Raw genomic sequence first — 18,795 nt, 5'->3', positions numbered from 1 at the left:
TAGTTTCTGCATTTGGAGGGATCAAGTAGGGAGAAAAAACAAATACTCCCACCTTTGTTCATAAAAAGTATGTTGTGCCACATTGCTATACACTACCAAAAGCTTAAGAGAGAAAATTTCCATAAATCTGGAAAACTAAATAAGAATCAATAATGTTTCAAATAAGTCATAAAAGCATTATTTTCATCAGTTACTTTATCTCATGTGATTAAATTTTGTTCAGTTTGACCTTGATTAGCAGTTTCATGAATTCATCAGTTTCTTCATTACAGTTTAAAATTTTTTATTTAGTTCATTTATCTTAAAGTTATTAGAAACCTCCATTTAAGAGTGCTTTTAGAGTATTTTCCATGAATCTGATTGCAGATGCCTCTAGAGAATTCAAAACAAAAACTGTGGGTGACAAAAACTTAGAACAACTGTGGATAAAAATACATAAAAGTTTATAAGTGACAAGGAAATTCAGTTATTTAAAATAACAACCCAAATCATGACTGATAACATCACATCAGGACTATCAGACTTTTGTAAATTTCACATAATCTTTAGAATACTCACATTGATAATGTAGCCACAAATACAGCTATAAACAAGAGTTAACACAAGAAAAAATATGAATGGAGACATATTACATTCTTATTAATTTATATAATTTTTGAAACATTAATAACATACCCAGTCATTTTACTTCAGGACAAACATTTACCGCATAATATTCTTTCTCATAAAAATTTATCCTATTTTCTTTTCAACTATTCCTACCAAAAATACATTTTCATACCCATAACTTTCTTCACATTTCTCTCTACTACTTACTTGTTCCTTTTTACCATGTTTTTATATTTTTCTAAATTTTTATTTAGAAACAACCTTTAAATAAACTCCAAGTCAGACAAAATTATTCTCTTTCTCAATGAAGCAGACTTTTAAGCTTTTCTTATAAGTTTTCATTAAAACCATATTTCATTTTTGATACACTTTATATACAGAATTATGTATATTAATTGTAATTTTACTTTCTAGTAACATTAATTTTTAGTGAAAACCTACTAAGCAAGCAATTTTTAACTCTTACAAATCAGTGTTTTGTAGATACAAATTATTATATAATTTTAGAAACATGATTCCAAAGAACATAACTTGTTATGTCGTTATAGACCTGAATATATTTAGACTTTCTATAAAATATAGGAATGCAGTAAGAAAATTATATTTATGTTTAGCAATTTATATTTCAGTTTTGGATCTTATTCGATAATGAACCAGACATTTAGTAGGTATCACTTAATTTAACACAACAAAATTTTAAGATTTTAAATTAAACAAGAAGCATATTCATATACTTTATCTTTTTTATATTTATCTGATTTATTTCTTTGACGATTATACCTAGATACCTATGAAAACTAAGGTATTAGATAAAGCAAGTCATCATTTGAAGTTTTTTCTCTGTTAACCATTCTTATAGCCTGTGAATGTGAAGTGTTTTCCTAAATAAGAAACTTCAAGTTATTTGCACGGACATTTTGCTGATAACTCAAAAGATGTAGCTGTTTTCATTAAACAAGCAGTATTAAATTACTCTCACATATCAAAGATTTACACAGACAAAGATCATTCCATTTCTAGGCAGACTTTATAGTTTTATAAACTTTGTGTCAAATCCTGACACCTTGAAACATCTAGCAGAGACAAATATAATCCTGTCTGTCCTGTAAACCCTAGAAAAAAATGGATGCCAATCACTTTGTATTTTTGTATTTTTATTTGTATTTTTATTTCATCACCAAATGTAAAACCAACTTATTTATTACAGATTTACTTAAGCCATGTGAACTAAAAGGGATTTAGGCTTATCACTACATATTTTATATGAGCAGACATCTGTCTAAACCAATCTGAATAGAATTTTGTAAGGGATTTCTGGCCCTCTACCCCAGATTGTCCATGTAGGCACAACATATACCATAAAACATGTACATATGTATAAACATACCTAAGCCATATACACACACAACAAAAGATTTTATAGCTTTCATTCTAGAATTTTAGTCGTAAGATATTAATACACATACTAACTTATAATAGACATTTGGTTCCAAATTATATATCTGACAAAATAGGACCTGTTTACGTGACTAAATTCCATTGCCCCTACAGATAGTCTTACAAAGTCTGTGGACAAACATTTTAGATACAACTTATTTTTGAATCTCATTTACCCTTTCTCCCCATGTCCTGTTTTTCATTGCAAGTGAGTTTTGGGTTAAATATCTTAAATATCCATTGTTTACATTTTAGCTAGGAATAGCGTAATCATGTAAGAAAAACAAAATCTCCATGCAGCCTTGAAATCTTAGCAAAAAAATCTGTCATTCTTTGCTGGTCTATTTTACTTAACTAGTCAGTGGGGGCAGGGAAGCATTTTTGCAGGTTATTTTTTCCAGGTGTTTTCTGGCCCCTTCATGGCATACAAAGCAATTTTTTTGTTGGATATATAAATATATTATTGCTCTGAGATAAAGATTTTGACCTTTTTGATTTAAGTGCCTAACTTTTATAAACATTTATTTAGATGTTTTTCTTTTAGAAATCAATTCTTCAATTATCTGTTCCATCACCCTAAGCAATTGTTAGGCAAATGTAAATTTACATTTCCAGAAGGTGTCCAAGTTGTTGGTTGTCATGGAGCTATGATAATTTGTAAAACCGTCAATTTGATAGCCCTTCAGGACTTTTTAAAAAAAATCTTGGCTGGCATGCCATAAGCAGTGAATTTTATTTCAACACCTGCAGTAAAGTCAGTAGATTCAAAGTAGGTAAGAAAAAATTAGAGAACGTTGAAGGCTCTAGATGTTAAGTGTATGATTGCAGTCTCTTAATTTGGTATTAGGCAAAAACAAGCTTGGAGATTTCAAATGATCCCCATGATGACCACTGATCCAACAATATGCATGAGGAAAAGCCATGGATCTGGCTGGAGTTCCAGAAAGCTTGGCATGCCTTACTATTAAAGAATCCCATTCCATTTTTTATTAATCTCTTGAGAGCAAAGAAAATCCTATAAATCTTGTCAAGGAAGGCCACGAGTTTGGATTGGTGTTTTAGATGGTTGTAACTTCCTTAGTGATTTTCTGTTAGTCATTCTGCACCAACCGTTCAGAATGTTTAGTTTTGTTCTCAGAAGATTTACAGAAACAAGCAGGGGAAAGAAGCAATCACTTGCAGACATGCGTCACTAATAAAAGGAAACCCACATCAGAGTGTGCACAAACATTTTAACCCAGGTGTGCAGATCAAACAAAATATTAAATTAGGCATGCCAAAAAAAAAAAAGGATTAAATTCACCAGAAAAGACATGTCTCAGAGACAGAATGTAAATTTTGCAGAAACCAGAGTACTGAAGCCAGAAAGACAGTTGTCTTTAAATCAGAAAGGAATTGCCAGAAAAGATAAAAAGTCTTTTATCATCCTAGGAGGGATGTTAAGGTGTTTTACTGAAGGTGACCTTCTAACCAAACCAAATCCCCAATAAAGAAAAAAAAAAAAAAAAGGCCTGTCCAAAAAAGAAAGAAGGTCCGCCTGAGAGAAGATTCAGCAGGGCAGGAAAGGCGAGCACAGCTCTCAAGGGGCTCAGGTCAGTCCCACACACTGGTTCCTAGAATTGCCAGTTCCTTCTGGAAATGATCTGGCTTCAAGTCCCATGTCTGGACACCATTTATGACAAGCTTCAGAGGGAGGGTCTCTAAAATAAAATAATGCTTATTTGGGGATAGGGCATTGCCTTGGGAATACATGTGCCACAGTGAACTGTGTGTGTATACAGGAAGTAAAGGAAGACAATGGTTTCTAAAGAAAAATGAGGACGGCTATGTCATTGTTTGAGATAATTACCGTTGACTACAAGGTGCTGAGGTTGGACAAGCAGTGTCTGGGCAGATATTCTCACAGAAGTGTTTTTTTGTGTAAGGTTGCAATGGCCTTTGTGCAAGCTTGTGGTTTTTGTAGTTATTTATGATGGTTCTTATTACCAGGCATACTTGCATGAGAACCATCCCTTATGGCCTTCCCGGCTCTGTTGTCAGGTTTTATCTTTTTCTTTCTTTCTTTTTTTTCTTTAACACAATGAAAGCTACTCAATTTCAATTCTGACAGATTGCACAAAGAGAGCAAGTAACCTAGAAGGGATGCTCTAGTTTGGGGGGTGGTACTAGTTTTCTGGGGCTGCTAGGACCAATTTTCATGAACGGAGTGATTTCAATCTACAGAAATATGTTCTCTTATAGTTGTGGAGCTCAGAAGTCTGAAATCAGCATCATAGGGCGGAAATTAAATTGTCCGGAAAACCAAGCTCCCTCTAATGACTCCACGAGAGAATCTATTTCTCGCCTCTTTCAGCCCTGGCATTCCTGGGCTTGTGGCTGCAGCCCTCCAATCTCTGCCTCCGTGGTCCCATTGTCTTCTCCATTTCTGTCTTTAAAAAAATGGCCTCTGCCTCAATCTTATAGGAATACATGTGATTGTATTTAGGGCCTGCCCAGATAATCTTGGATAATCCCCCCGTTTTTTTATTCTTTTTTTACTTTTTTTTATTTTTGAGACGGAGTCTAGCTTGTTCCCCAGGCTGGAGTGCAGTGGCGTGATCTCAGCTTACTGCAAGCTCTGCCTTCTGTGTTCAAGTGATTCTTCTGCCTCAGCCTCCTGAGTAGCTGGGATTATAGGAGCATGTCACCACGCCTGGCTAATTTTTTCTATTTTTAGTAGAAACGGGGTTTCACCCTGTTAGCCAGGATGGTCTCGATTTCCTGACCTCGTGATCCACCCGCCTCGGCGCCCCAAAATGCTGGGATTACAGGTGTGAGCCACCGTGTCCGGGCCAACCCATAGTCTTTCGGTCTTCTCTCAGCCAAGGCATCCAGTGAAAATACAATTTACTTTTCACATTCCTCTGGAGAACTGAAAAGCCTCTTTTGTAGCTGGACATGGCTGCTCACACCTGCAATCTCAGCACTTTGGGAGGCTGAGGCGGGCAGATCACAAGGTCAGGAGATCGAGACTATCCTGGCCATAGCCAACATGGTGAAACCCTGTCTCTACTAAAAATATAAAAATTAGCTGGGTGTGGTGGCACATGCCTGTAGTCCCAGCTATGTGGGAGGCTGAAGCAGGAGAATTGCTTGAACCCAGGAGGCGGAGGTTGCAATGAGCCAAGATCGAGCCACTGCACTTGCTCCGGTGACAGAGCAAGACTCCGTCTCAAAAAAAAAAAAAAAAAAAAAAATCAGAAAAGTTTCTTGCATCAAATTGCCATACTCTCTGCTCTTGGTCCTCTTTTCCATGTACTCATTCTTCAAGGATTTATTTTCTCATTGCCTGAACAAGATCATTGCAATGGCCAAAAAATGTTCGGATGCTGTGATTTTTGTGATATTCCTTTAACAAGTTAATCACGATGTTGCATTCTTCAGTGTGCAAGTGTGAAGATAAGTCCGGATGCCTCTTTAAGACAAGATGATGGGTCACAGCAGTGCCACACCACTCAAGGCCACACCAGGAGAGCTGAAGGGGCAGTCACCAACGAAGATGCCTGACCCAGAAGCTGGCTGCCAGGGAGCCAAAAGCCAGGTCACTCCACAGATGGCCAATGCCCGGGGGGGCCCTCCACCGCCCAAGCTTATTATTATTATTATTATTATTATTATTATTATTTTGGGACGGAGTCTGGCTCTGTCTCCCAGGCTGGAGTGCAGTTGCATGATCTCGGCTCACTGCAGCCTCCGCTTCCTGGGTTCAAGCGATTCTCCTGCCTCAGCCTCTTGAGTAGCTGGGACCACAGGCACGTGCCACCTCACCTGGCTAATTTTATTTTTTGAATAGACAGGGTCTTGTTATGTTGCCCAGGCTGGTCTTGAACTCCGGGCTCACACGATCCTCCCACTTCAGCCTCCCAAAGTGCTAGGACTACAGGTGTGAGCCACACCTGGCCAGGTTCTACTTTTTAATATTTAAAATATGAAATAGGCCGGGCACGGTGGCTCACACCTGTAATCCCAGAACTTTGGTAGGCTGAGGCGGGTGGATCACCAGAGGTCAGGAGTTCGTGACCAGCCTGGCCAACATGATGAAACTCCGTCTCTACTGAAAATACAAAAATTAGCCGGTGTGGTGGCAGATGGCTGTAATCCCAGCTACTCGGAAAGGTGAGGCACCTAAACCCGGCAGGTAGAGGTTGCAGTGAGCCGGTATCATGCCCCTGCACTCCAGCCTCGGCGACGCAATGAGACTGTCTCAAAGAAAAAAATGGTGTAGGTGATTTCTACTACATCAGGTCTGGAGCACTCTGTACCTGATTGCTCCACTTTTAGTGGTGCTAAGTTCAAATAATTCAGGTGGTGAGAAACTGACTCCCGTGGGAGTGCGGGTTCGCGTGCGTGCGGCGGAAATCCCGCCTTCCGGCGCCTGCGGTTGACCTTGGCCGCAGCCAGTGAGCTCCAGGTAGGAAGATAAACCGGATTGCAGGAAGCAGGAGAGTCGGGAGGAGCGGGGAAGGGCTCCTCTTCCCCATTGGCTGCGTCCGCGGAGTCGCCTTGCGATTGGCCGTAAGCGCGGGTGGGGGGGCGGCAGTCCCGCGCGGGCTCGCCCCTCGGGTCGCGAGAGGCGTTGGGATCGCGGGCGCCGCTTGAGCTAGCGGCTGCTAGGAGGCTGTGTCCGCACGCCTACAGGGGGCGGCGGCCGGGCCCTGCGCCTCAGGTCCTGGCCTGGGGCACCGGGGCGGCAGGCGTGGGAGGCTGTGCGGGCGCGGGGTTGGCGGGTTGTCCAGTGGGAGCCTGCGCTGACCGCCCGCGGCGCAGCCTTCTGCCTCTCTCCATCTCTAAGTGGTAGTGGCTGTAGGTTTTTCTGCAGGTGATCCTTTTGAGTAATTTGTTTCAGGCAGGCACCCTGCTGTTGGGTAAAGCGGCAGATTCATGCTCCTGTCATTTGTCGTTCAAACGATGGGCTTCCTGGCCGGGCGCGGTGGCTCAAGCCTGTAATCCCAGCACTTCGGGAGGCCGAGACGGGCGGATCACGAGATCAGGAGATCGAGATCATCCTGGCTAACATGGTGAAACCCCGTCTCTACTGAAAATACAAAAAAAAAAAAAAAGTCGGGCTAGTGGCATGCGCCTTTCTCCAGGCTACTCCGGAGGCTGAGGCAGGAGAATGGCGTGAACCCGGGAGGCGGAGCTTGGAGTGAGCTGAGATCCCGCCACTGCACTCCATCCTGGGCAACAGAGGGAGACTCCATCTCAAACAAAACAAAACAAAACAAAACAAAACAAAAAACGATGGGCTTCCTGTCATGTGTGTGTGTACCTTTTGGATTTGAGGGCAGGGGGATGACACTGTGATTTGGCCTCTTGTGACCGTCCATTCTCAAGGTCTCGCCCGCGTGGTGCAGAAACCCGGCACACCCTGCCTACCTTGGAAGGAGGCTTTCCCACCCCCACCTCCCTCTCCCCCCATCTCTTCCCTCTTTCCCTGTCTCCCCTTCACTCCCCTCCCGGAGCTCTTCTCTCCCATCTTTCTGTTCTCTTTTTTCTGCATTAAACTTTTCGGGAGTGTCTTTGTAAAATATTAAAAAGCATTAGGTCTTCAACATGTATGTTTACTTGCAGGCCTGAGAACTGGGAGGAAGCTGGAGAAAAGATGCCCTCTGAATCTTTGTGTTTGGCTGCCCAGGCTCGCCTTGACTCCGAATGGTTGAAAACAGATATACAGGTGGGGTCTGACATGTCTTTTTCTTGGTGTATTTCTGCTTCCATGTTTAAATTTCTCCTGTAAGGCTTTTTTGTAGGGTATGTAAGGGGAAGTCAGTTGTTTCTTGCTATATTAGAGGAGCAGGTTTGTTTCCTGTAACTTAAAATGTAACAGTCTTTATGGCTGTTTTTGTAGATCGTGCAGGGCTGCCTTTTAATTAGTTTCTTGCAAGTGCACGAAACTTGATACCTATAAATAGGCAAAATTTTTTTCCTATTTATTATTACTGGTTAAGAAATCTGCCACACTCCTAACCATATGATGGTGACTGTTGTTTGTTACTGATCGTTTTTGAGCTGTTGAGTTAACTGTGCAGGGGAAAATTGGAGAAGTAAGTTGCAGTAATTATGGCCTGTAGAAACTCACTGATTTTATGAGGTCTTGTGTTTGTGTTTCTGGAGAGACAAGAGTTAGTTCAGTCGAGCTGTTTGTTTTGTGTTTGTAGCCAGTACAAGGTCTAAGGATAATTGTGTTGAAACTGAAGTCATGATGTTGGGATCTTAAGGGCTGAAGGTTCCAAATAAATGGTATATATAGAATTCTCTCTGACTTGAAATTTTCCCTTTGTGGACCTCCGGATGCTGAGGCTGAGTGTCCATATGATAGTGCCTTCCATGGCAGGAGTCAGCAACCTTTTTTTCTTTTTTCTTTCACGTATCTGTGATTCATTCTGTATATTTTAAGAAGTTTTAACCTCTTCTTTCTAGCCCTCCAGTATTTGTTAATAAATTAAAACGTTTCCCAAAGTGTTTTTTGTGAAACAATAATTCTAAAAGATGCTCTAAGAAAAGCTAAGTACATGGAAAAATCCAAAGTATATGTTTTATTTATTACCTTTGATGAATTTGTTGTTTGCTTCTTTTTCCTCTCGAGAGGGAGTCTTGCTCTGTCGCTCAGGCTGGAGTGCAGTGGCATGATCTTGGCTCACTGCAACCCCCGCCTCCCTGGTTTAAGCAGTTCTCTGCCTTAGCCTCCTGAGTAGCTAGGATTACAGGCACCCTCCACCATGCCCAGCTAATTTTTGTATTTTTGGTAGAGATGGAGTTTCACCATATTGGCCAGGCTGGTCTTGAACTCCTGACCTCACGATCCGCCCACCACAGCCTCCCAAAGTGTTGGGACTACAGGCTTGAGCCTCCCCGCCTGGCCCATATTTGATGAATATTTTTGTCCTTTGTTCTTTTAAAAATTGTGGTATAAAGAGCATAATTGTTCTTTATGTAGATCCCAACTGATTGGGGTTTTTAGGGAGATTTTCTGGCATTCAGTAAATGTTTTTATTTTCTATTATTAAGGCTATTAATATTTTATTTTATTTTCTGAGACAGGGTCTTGCTCTGTTGCCCAGGCTGGAGTACAGTGGCATGATCTTGGCTCATTGCAACCTCTGCCTCCCGGGTTCAAGCAATTCTCCTGCCTCAGCCTCTCGAGCTGTTGGGATTACAGGTGCCTGCCACCACGCCAGGCCAATTTTTGTATTTTTAGTAGAGTTGGAGTTTCACCATGCTGGCCAAGTTGGTCTGAAACTCCTGACCTCAAGTGATCCGCCCGCCTCGGCCTCCCAGCGTGCTGGGATTGCAGGTGTGAGCCACTGCACCTGGCCCATTTTCACTTTTCATTAGCTGCTTTTATCCCCCATTTATTTCCTACCTTTCTGTGTATGATTTCTGAATTAAATGTATTTCATGTCTTAACCTTCTGAATTGTTTGTTCTCTCATTTTCCATGTTGTTAAGGAAAATAAGAGGCTAAGTGAGACATATTAAATTTGCATGTAGTTTCTCAGATCAGGATAAATGCTCACCTGTTGCAGAACGAGACTCTGCTCTTGCTTCACCCAGGATGCCTTTCCTAGTTCCTTCCTAGAGTGGGGCCACACCCTGCTCCAGCCCTCCAGACCCAGCTCCCTGCTCTGACATGATTCCACCAGACTGTATTCCAGCTGTCCTCCCTAACCTGGACCTAGATATTTTCTTTGTTATTTTGTGTTTTTGTTTTTGTTTTTTTTGTGATGACGTTTCACTTGGTGGTCCAGGCCGGAGTGCAGTGGCGTAATCTCGGCTCACTGCAACCTCCGCCTTCCAGGTTTAAGCGATTCTCCTGCCTCAGGCTCCCAAGTAGCTGGGATTACAGGCACGTGCCACCAAACCTGGCTAATTTTTGCATTTTTAGTAGAGACGGGGTTTCACCATGTTGGCCAGGCTGGTCTCGAAATCCTGACCTTGTGATCTGCTCGCCTCGGCCTCCCAAAGTGCTAGGATTACAGGTGTGAGCCACAGCACCCAGCCAACATTTTTTTTTATTAAAAAACTTATATGAAATTTATTTTATTGTGGTATCTAGTTGAGTAAATTTTGACCTCTATAGATTCATGTAACCCTCATCATCATCAGGATGGAGAAGTGTCATCACCCCAAAAGCTCCCTTGTGCTTCTCCTTTTTATCACCTGTTCCCTGGCCTCATACCCTGGCAACCACTGATCTGTTCTCCATCAGTATAGGGTATTCTTTTTGAGAATGTCATGTGAGTGGAACCATATTTTAAGTAACGTTTTGAAGCCATCTTCATTTACCCCCAGTTATATGTTTGAGATTTATCTGCTGTTCTGTGTATTAATAGTTGTTTTTATTGCTGAATGGTATTTCATCATTTGGATGTACCACATGGTGTTTATCCATTCTGCTATTGTATGACCTTGTGGTTGTTTCCATTTTTCTTTTGCAATTGTAATCCTGCTGTGAGCATTTCTCTACAGATTTTGTGTGAATATAGTTTCCATTTCCCTAGGATAAAGACCTAGTAGTGTGAAAGTTGGGTCATGTGCTGACCTGTTTTCCGAAGTGGCTGTTTTAGTTTGCATTCCCACTGGCAATCTGTGACGTTTCTGTTGCTCTGTGTCTTTGTTAGCACTTGGTGTTATCAGTGTTTTTTAGTTGAGCCATTCTAACAAGTCTAGTGGGATCTCATTGTGGTTTTAATTTGCATTCTCGTAATGGCTAACGATGCTGAATATTGTGTTCTTCTTTGCCACTCTTGTATCCTCTGTGAAGTTTCTGTTCAGATCTTTTGCACAGAAAAAGCTATATCTTGGAACCAGTAAAATAACCAAGGAGAGGTTGATTAAAGTTCTGTTTATAACCCTAGAAGATTCCTTCCCTAGGGAAATGGGATGGCTGAACATAGGACACCGACACTGGACAGATGAAATAGCAGTTTATTAGTCACGCATGCTCACAGCCCTGGGGGTGGGGGACACCGCATGCCACATGGGGGCTGCACTTGGGAACAGAGTGAACCACGAGGGGCTGTGGAAGGCAAAATTTGTAGTAACAGGAGGGTGAGATGACCTTGCTTCCATGGGAAGATGTGATTGGCTTGTTTGAATAATTCTGGGCTGGCAGGGATGAGCAGACTGGAGTTGGCTCTCCGCAATAAGGAGGCTGTTTGGCTTCGGGACCTGATCTGTGGGAGCAGAGCTTGGAGGAGACCTTGTGGTTAGGCTATTTGAGGCCTTCTTGATTTTACCGACGTCAAGGCAGCATGTAATATTTAGCCTTAATTTCAGGCCACACAAGACATTCTTCTATATCTACTTTCCGTGGCACTTTTCAAAAGGTTTTGTCCTTAGTGTTTAGCAGTTGATTATGATGTGCCTCGTCATGGCTTCTTTTGGATTTACCTGTTTGGGCTTTGTGCAGATTCTTCAGTCTGCATAGGTTTATGTCATTTGCTGAACCTAGGAAGTTTTCAGCCATTAGTTCTTTGGATATTTTTTTCAGCATTCACCTTTTCTCTCCTGTTATTAACCTGTGGGGTCTGTGCTAATTCTAGGTAGTTAGTTTCAGAATCAAATTGCATTGTGGGACACACAGCTGGGTGTCGCAAAGAACTGGAGAATTGCTTGGTGCAAAAGTCCATACATTTGATGTCAGAAGTGTTGTAAACAGAGGAACTGTTTCCTTAGAGATTTTTAGATACTCATTATTTGTAATCTGGATGGGATATCATGTCTTTCACTGATTGAGATACATTTTTCTAATTATGTTGTTTAGACGTTTAGTCACAGCCTTCTGTGATGGAGCGTGTTTACACTTCAAGGTTAAGGTTCTCTCTTCTCTTCGCTTACTACGTAAGGAGTTTTATGACAGTTGTTTTTGACTGAAACTTGACATTGTCAGTGGCCTAAAGTCATTTTTCTCAGCTTTTCCTTTGTGTCCCAGTGCTCTTGAATTATGCTATCAGTGACAGTGCCCCTGCATAGCACTGCTTCCCAGTTGGCAGTGGAGTAGAGCCTTGTAAAGAGTTAAAAGATTTTTGAATCATACTCCTGTTCTACACCCTCCCTTTTCCCATGGGTGCACAAGCATTGGGACTCACTGGATAAAAGCAATTGGTGTGAAACTGAAGTAGGTAAATATCAAAGACTAAGTTTCTCTGTTGTGAAATCTACTAGGAAGCTAATGAAATATCATTTTGGAAGACATGCTTTAAATAATTTGATATATTGGTTTGTTTTCTTTTCTTTTCTTTTTTTTTTTTTCAGATGGAGTCTTGCTCTGTTGCCCAGGCTGGAGTGCAGTGGTGCCATCTTGGCTTACTGCAAGCTCTGCCTCCCGGGTTCATGCCATTGTCCTGCCTCAGCCTCCTGAGTAGCTGGAACTATAGACTTCCACCATCATACCTGGTGAATTTTTGTATTTTTAGTAGAGACGGGGTTTTACCATGTTAGCCAAGATGGTCTCCATCTTCTGACCTCGTGATCCACCCGCCTCGGCCTCTTAGAGTGCTGGGATTACAGGCATAAGCCACCACTCCCGGCCGATATATTGCTTTATGAAAATTATACTGGATCTGTTACAGGTACGATTGATGTATTTTATTTTTAAGTTGTCAAACATTCAGTTAATGATGTGTGTTGTAACTTTTCGGGGAGGGACATTTGCAGAGACTAATGGTATGGCATTCTGAAAAGCGGTTACAGATTAAAAAAATTTTAATTCTGCAGATGATAGTGTCGAACCAAGTGGAACAAAGAAAGAAGATCTGGATGACAGAGAGAAAAAAGATGAAACTCCTGCACCTGTATATGGGGCCAAGTCAATTCTGGAGAGCTGGGTATGGAGTAAGCAACCAGGTAATCTTTGATCAGAGATAGAAATTAGTGTAGACATTTTGCCTCCAGATCCTCAAGTGGTTTTAGAAATTGGTTCTCTAATTCTGTAGGAGAAGGTTGGTACTGGTATAGTCTTACACGTCATTGAAACTGGAAAAGATAGCTAGATATTCTTCTACTCATGTTTTGGATAATGAGATAAATTATTTTATGCTTCACACACTTGGAGTATGTCATCTACTGTAATATAGTATCTGAATGAATACTTTAAATAAAATACATTTCTGTAAATTAATTGTATACTTTAAAAATCTCTGAATAAATTTGAGTAGCAAGTATCAGAAACTTGATCCTAAATATTAAAAATACATCCTTCCTTTGGAGGAAGCGTGTAGTTAATGTGTTAGTGTGATTGTAAGCATGCTGTCTTTCTGGAGGTCGCTTTGTTCCTGCATCCACTGTTTTCATTTCAGGGATGTTCACGGAACGCCAGGCACCAAAGGGCCGGAAGCATCCCCCTGCAGGACCAGCACTTGGCCCTGGCCATCCTGCTGGAGCTGGCTGTGCAGAGAGGCACGCTGAGGTGAGGGCTGGTGCAGACCGAGAATGCTTTGGGGAAGCGCCTCTGTATCCAAATACCTGTTGGATTGTGTGCGTTTCACTGAATCGTGTGACTGCAGCAGATGTGGTGCTCTGTACGGAGAACCATGTCCCAGAGCTCGCTCTCTCTTTTCCTTTTCTTCACTTCCTGTTTTATGCTCAGTGTTCTAGCCTGGGAACTGTTCTTTTTTTTTCTTTCAGTTTTCCTCATTTAATTATTTTTATTCCATGAATTTAAGACCCTAGTTCTTCATGTAAATGTACTCTTTGAGCTTCTTAACTGGTCTTTCCTATCAGCAGAAGGCGATGTCTTGTGCTAAAATCTCAGTGTCAATTCAGTGATTTAATTACCACGGCTTTACTTTCGTTTCCTTTCATATCCCAAGTATTTCTTCACTTCTATCTAGCTGTTTGCTTTTATTTTTGATAAACCATGAAAAAAAAAGTTAATCTGTTTTTACTAGGAATAAATATGTTTTCTCCTTTAGCCAAATGTTGTCTGCCATCCTGTTGTTGCTTCAGCTGTGGGACAGTGGGGCACAGGAGACTGACAATGAGCGTTCTGCCTAAGGCACCAGCGCCTCGCTTTTGCCCTTGCTGCAAAGGTTCCAGGGCATCATTTGCCGTAAGGATACACCCCACTCTGAGGACAACATGCACGTGAGTGTCATGATGGAACTTTGTGTTTAGGTGGCACTCGAGTCTAGTTATTTTTTACGCAAGACCAGCGTGCTTGTGCACGGCAGTGTTTTTCTCTGGTGTGTGTGTGTTTGGTGGTAACAGCAGCAAGTCAGATGAGACAGGTGTGGGAGGCCACTTGTTTGTGGAGAAGACTCAGATCAGTGCGCGCCGACTTCCTTGTCAACACAGAACCAAGCTTGAAACATGCACTTTTAAATCAATACCAGAAAAGAACAACGAAAATAGTGGCTTGCTTTGTTGGCCCTTCCTTTGTACTGAGCTCTGTGCAGGGCATGTCACCTGAGCTGTCACTGTGTTTAGTACCAGCCCCCCCCTTAATAGGTGTGGACGTCTTCCTGAACAGCCTGAAGCAGACGGTGGTGACCCTGGCAAGCAGCACAGACGTGCTGAGCACCGTGCAGTCGGCCTCCCAGGCCATGCTGCAGAGCGGCTGGTCCATGCTGTTGCCCACCGCCGAGAAGCAGGCCCGGGCACTCTCTGCTCTCCTGCCCTGCGGAGGTGGGCTCGGGGAAGGAACAGGAGAGGCCATGGGTCAGGGTGCTGGGAGGGGATGGTGTTTCACTCAAATTGGCACACACTTTCTATTTCAGTTTCAGGCAATGAAGTGAACATAAGTCGAGGTCGTCGATTCGTGATTGATCTTCTGGTGGGCAGCTTGATGGCTGCTGGAGGGTTGGAGTCAGCCTTACACGCAGCCATTACTGCAGAGATCCAGGTATGGCCTTGGAGGCACACGTGACCTGGTGGTGCGCTGAGATGGGAAATACCGCACTCACACATGTGAAGAATAACTGAAAACAGTAAAACACTAAACTTATATCCAAGTATTTTTTTTAATTAAAATTCTTTTTTGTGCTAATTTTAAAAATTACTGAGATGATTTAATTGTGATAAAATACTGCATGTTGTCTGTTTCAGTGAAGTTAACAGGTAACGTGTTCCTCATGTAGACCATTCCCCTCACCCGGAAAGATCCCTGTGCCCTTGGCACTTGCAGCCAGGATACTCCCCTGCCCTGAGATTAGATTCATTTTTCCTGCTCTGAGTGTTGCAGCAATATAACTGTATAGTATGCACTCTTTCCTGCTTTGCCTTGGAGAATGATTTTCAGATTCACTCACTGTTGTGTGTATCGCGACTTCGTTTTTATTATTGGGAAGTATTCCATTTTATAGGTGTAGTACTGTTTGTTCATTCTCCTATTGAAGGACGTTTAATTGTTTTTGGTTTTTGTTTTCTTTTCTTTTTTTTTTTTTTTTTTTCTGAGACAGGGTCTTGCTGTGTCACCCAGGCTGGATGCAGTGACCTGATGTTGGCTCACTGCAGCCTTGTCCTCCTAGGCTCAAATGATCCTCCCACCTCAGCCTCCTATGTTGCCGGGACCACATACATGTCACCATGCCCGGCTAGTTTTTTTATTTTTTTGTAGAGGCAAGGTTTCACTGTGTTGCAAGGCTGGTCTTCAACTCCTGGGCTCAAGTGATCCCCCCACCTTGGCCTCCCAAAGTGTTGGGATTACAAGCGTGAGCCACCGTGCCCAGGCTTTCTGGTTTTTGGCCGTGTAGAGCTGCCACGATTGTGCTGTGAACAAGTACTTTAGTGAACATACGTTCTCCCTTTGGGTAAACACTTGGAGTGGAATTTGTTAGGTCCTGGGGCAAGTGTGTGTTCATAGTTTCCCAAAGTGGCTTTGCCATTTACATTTGAACCAGTGTGTGTGAGAATTCTAGCTCCTTCTTGTCCTTACAAAGCAGCTGGATGTTGCTTGTGTGGGGCAGATCACATTGGGTTTTGTGAGAGCCAGTAGCAGGGTTAAGGATTTTAGGGACTTCACAGAAGGAGGCTGGAGAGCATCAGCAGAGGCAGCCTGGACCTTGGATCTGTAAACAGAAGACACTGTTTGAAACTGCACAACTGAGTTGGGGTTTCCACCAGGGCAGGTGGGGGCCTGTGGGTAGGTGTGTGCAGCAGCCACAGAGGCTGGGATAGCTTGGCACTGGGGTCAGGGCTCAGCCAGCCTGTGTGTCTTCACACCTGGTAATGAGATCACTTGTAAACAATTTCTGTTTATGAATTACAGGATATTGAAGCCAAAAAAGAAGCACAGAAGGAAAAAGAAATTGATGAACAGGAAGCGAATGCCTCAACATTTCATAGAAGGAGGACTCCATTGGATAAAGACCTTATTAATACGGGGATCTGTGAGTCTTCTGGCAAACAGTGTTTGCCTCTGGTTCAGCTCATACAATAGCTTCTTAGGTAAATCATATTAGCTGTATTGTATTGTGTTTTATTTATTTACTTTTTTTTTGTTTTTTTGAGACAGAGTTTCACTCTTGTTGCCCAGGCCGGAGTGCAGTGGCGCAATCTTGACTCACCACAACCTCCGCCTCCCTGGTTCAAGTAATTCTCCTGCCTCAGCCTCTCGAGCAGCTGGGATTACAGGCATGCGCCACCACGCCCCACTAATTTTGTAGTTCTAGCAGAGATGGGGTTTCTTCGTGTTGGTCAGGCTGGTCTTGAACTCCCGACCTCAGGTGATTCACCCACCTTGGCCTCCCAAAATGTTGGGATTACAGGCATTAGCCACCACGCCTGGCCTATTTATTTACTTACTAATGTTTTTTTTTTTTTTTTTTTTTGAGACGGAGTCTCGCTCTATTGTCCAGGCTGGAGTGCAGTGTCACGATCTTGGCTCACTGCAACCTCTGCCTCCTGGCTTCAAGCTATTTTCCTGCCTCAGCCTCCTGAGTAGCTGGGACTACAGGCGTCTGCAACCACACCTGACTGATTTTTGTATTTTTAGTAGAGATGGGGTTTTACCATATTGGTCAGACTGGTCTCAAACTCCTGACCTCAGGTGATCCACCTGCCTTGGCCTCTCAAAATGTTGGGGTTACAGGCGTTAGCCACTGTGCCTGGCCTGTATTGAATTTTAATAGGTGATTATTGGTTTTCATATTAAGATAGTGAAATCCAGCACAAGGATCTCAAAAATTTGTTTGGTGATTGAAGGAATATTCTGAAAATTACCTAGTATAGATGTTAGGATAAAGAGCAGACCCTTTTCAATATAGGTGAGAGGAGAAGTTGGAGAGCATGATGATGTTCAAAAGTTTTTCACAGAAGAGAAATTGGGTGTGCAGTAAACCTGTAAAAAGATTATTGCTAATAAGCAGGTGGATGTAAATGAAAATCATCATGGAAGGTTATTTTTAAAACTGGTTGTATCATTGCCTCACTTTATATATTACAGAGTTATACATACTACTTTGTAAGATAACTTTTCTTTTCAAAACTAAAGTCAGTGTGAAAGAATGGTGAGCATTGTTTTGGAAGGCCCGACTAGGAGGAGGTGGGAAGAAGTGAGACTCAGCCTGTGAACAGAGGCTAACTTTGGCAGAAGCCAAAACGGTCAGACAGTGTTGTCTAAAAATGATCATTCAAGAAGAGCGAAAAAACAAAGTGATTTGTGAAAGAGATTTATTAGAAAATGAAACACATTTATACCTCTGTTTAATAAAAATCTGCTTTTTGTCAAATCGTGCTCCTGGTTTTTGTTTCTACACATAGAGAAAGCAGAGCCCTGGCAGGTTTGATCAGGCAGCCGAGCACAGAGCAGGGAGCCCTGGGCAGTGGCCGCAGCTCTCAGCTGGCCTCTTCATGGGGCCACGGTGCGTCTGCGGCGTGGGGTGGGCCTGCGGCGTGGGGTGGGCCTGTTCATGGGGCCATGGTGTGTCTGTGGCGTGGGGTGGGTCTGTGGCGTGGAGTGGGCCTGCGGCGTGGGGTGGGCCTGCGGCGTGGGGTGGGCCTGCGGCGTGCGGTGGGCCTGCGGCGTGCGGTGGGCCTGCGGCGTGGGGTGGGCCTGTTCATGGGGCCACGGTGCATCTGTGGTGTGGGGTGGGCCTGCGGCGTGGGGTGGGCCTGTTCATGGGGCCACGGTGCATCTGTGGTGTGGGGTGGGCCTGCGGCGTGGGGTGGGCCTGTTCATGGGGCCACGGTGCATCTGTGGTGTGGGGTGGGCCTGCGGCGTGGGGTGGGCCTGCGGCGTGGGGTGGGCCTGTTCATGGGGCCACGGTGCATCTGTGGTGTGGGGTGGGCCTGCGGCGTGGGGTGGGCCTGCGGCGTGGGGTGGGCCTGTTCATGGGGCCACGGTGCATCTGTGGTGTGGGGTGGGCCTGCGGCGTGGGGTGGGCCTGCGGCGTGCGGTGGGCCTGCAGTGTGCTGTGGGCCTGCGGCGTGGGGTGGGCCTGCGGCGTGGGGTGGGCCTGTTCATGGGGCCACGGTGCATCTGTGGTGTGCGGTGGGCCTGCGGCGTGGGGTGGGCCTGTTCATGGGGCCATGGTGGGTCCGTGGCGTGGGGTGGGCCTGCTGTCCACAGCCAGAAAAATGAACTTAGTGGACGCACAGTGACATTTTGAAACAGGAAGTTTTAGAGCTAGTTTCTATCATAGATTTTAGTAAATGCTATTTTGAAAAACATTTTTCCGATGTTTGTTCTGTTCTTCTAGTCTGATAATGCATATTTCACACATTCTGATCTTTAACCAATGGAAATTAGAGAACTAAACAATATAGTTTG

At 43.5% G+C, this 18,795-nt stretch overlaps 1 protein-coding gene across 3 annotated transcripts; it reads left to right on the top strand.

Annotated features, from left to right (window-relative positions):
* Window positions 1-6,476: 6,476 nt before the first annotated feature.
* On the top strand, window positions 6,477-17,755 carry LOC100984613 (E3 ubiquitin-protein ligase HERC2). Of its 3 annotated transcripts, XM_055098581.2 has the most exons (9): window positions 6,477-6,751; window positions 7,657-7,759; window positions 12,342-12,658; window positions 12,804-12,932; window positions 13,385-13,494; window positions 14,034-14,171; window positions 14,557-14,711; window positions 14,804-14,928; window positions 16,294-17,755. In XM_055098581.2, exons 3-9 carry the CDS (start codon window positions 12,632-12,634, stop codon window positions 16,462-16,464), a joined length of 855 nt encoding a protein of 284 aa, XP_054954556.1. In that variant the 5' UTR covers window positions 6,477-6,751; window positions 7,657-7,759; window positions 12,342-12,631; the 3' UTR covers window positions 16,465-17,755. The 3 variants fall into 3 exon arrangements, with proteins under 3 accessions (XP_054954556.1, XP_063453069.1, XP_054954557.2); XM_063596999.1 differs by lacking the exons at window positions 6,477-6,751; window positions 7,657-7,759 and having other exon boundaries at window positions 7,806-12,658; XM_055098582.2 differs by lacking the exons at window positions 6,477-6,751; window positions 7,657-7,759; window positions 12,342-12,658 and having other exon boundaries at window positions 12,903-12,932; window positions 14,000-14,711.
* Window positions 17,756-18,795: the final 1,040 nt, after the last annotated feature.

The sequence above is a fragment of the Pan paniscus genome, chromosome 16 (assembly GCF_029289425.2).
Source record: "Pan paniscus chromosome 16, NHGRI_mPanPan1-v2.0_pri, whole genome shotgun sequence".
In the NCBI taxonomy this organism is placed as follows: Eukaryota; Metazoa; Chordata; class Mammalia; order Primates; family Hominidae; genus Pan; species Pan paniscus.
The sequence above is the reverse complement of the archived record's forward strand: the minus strand, read 5'-3'. Positions and strand labels throughout refer to the sequence as shown.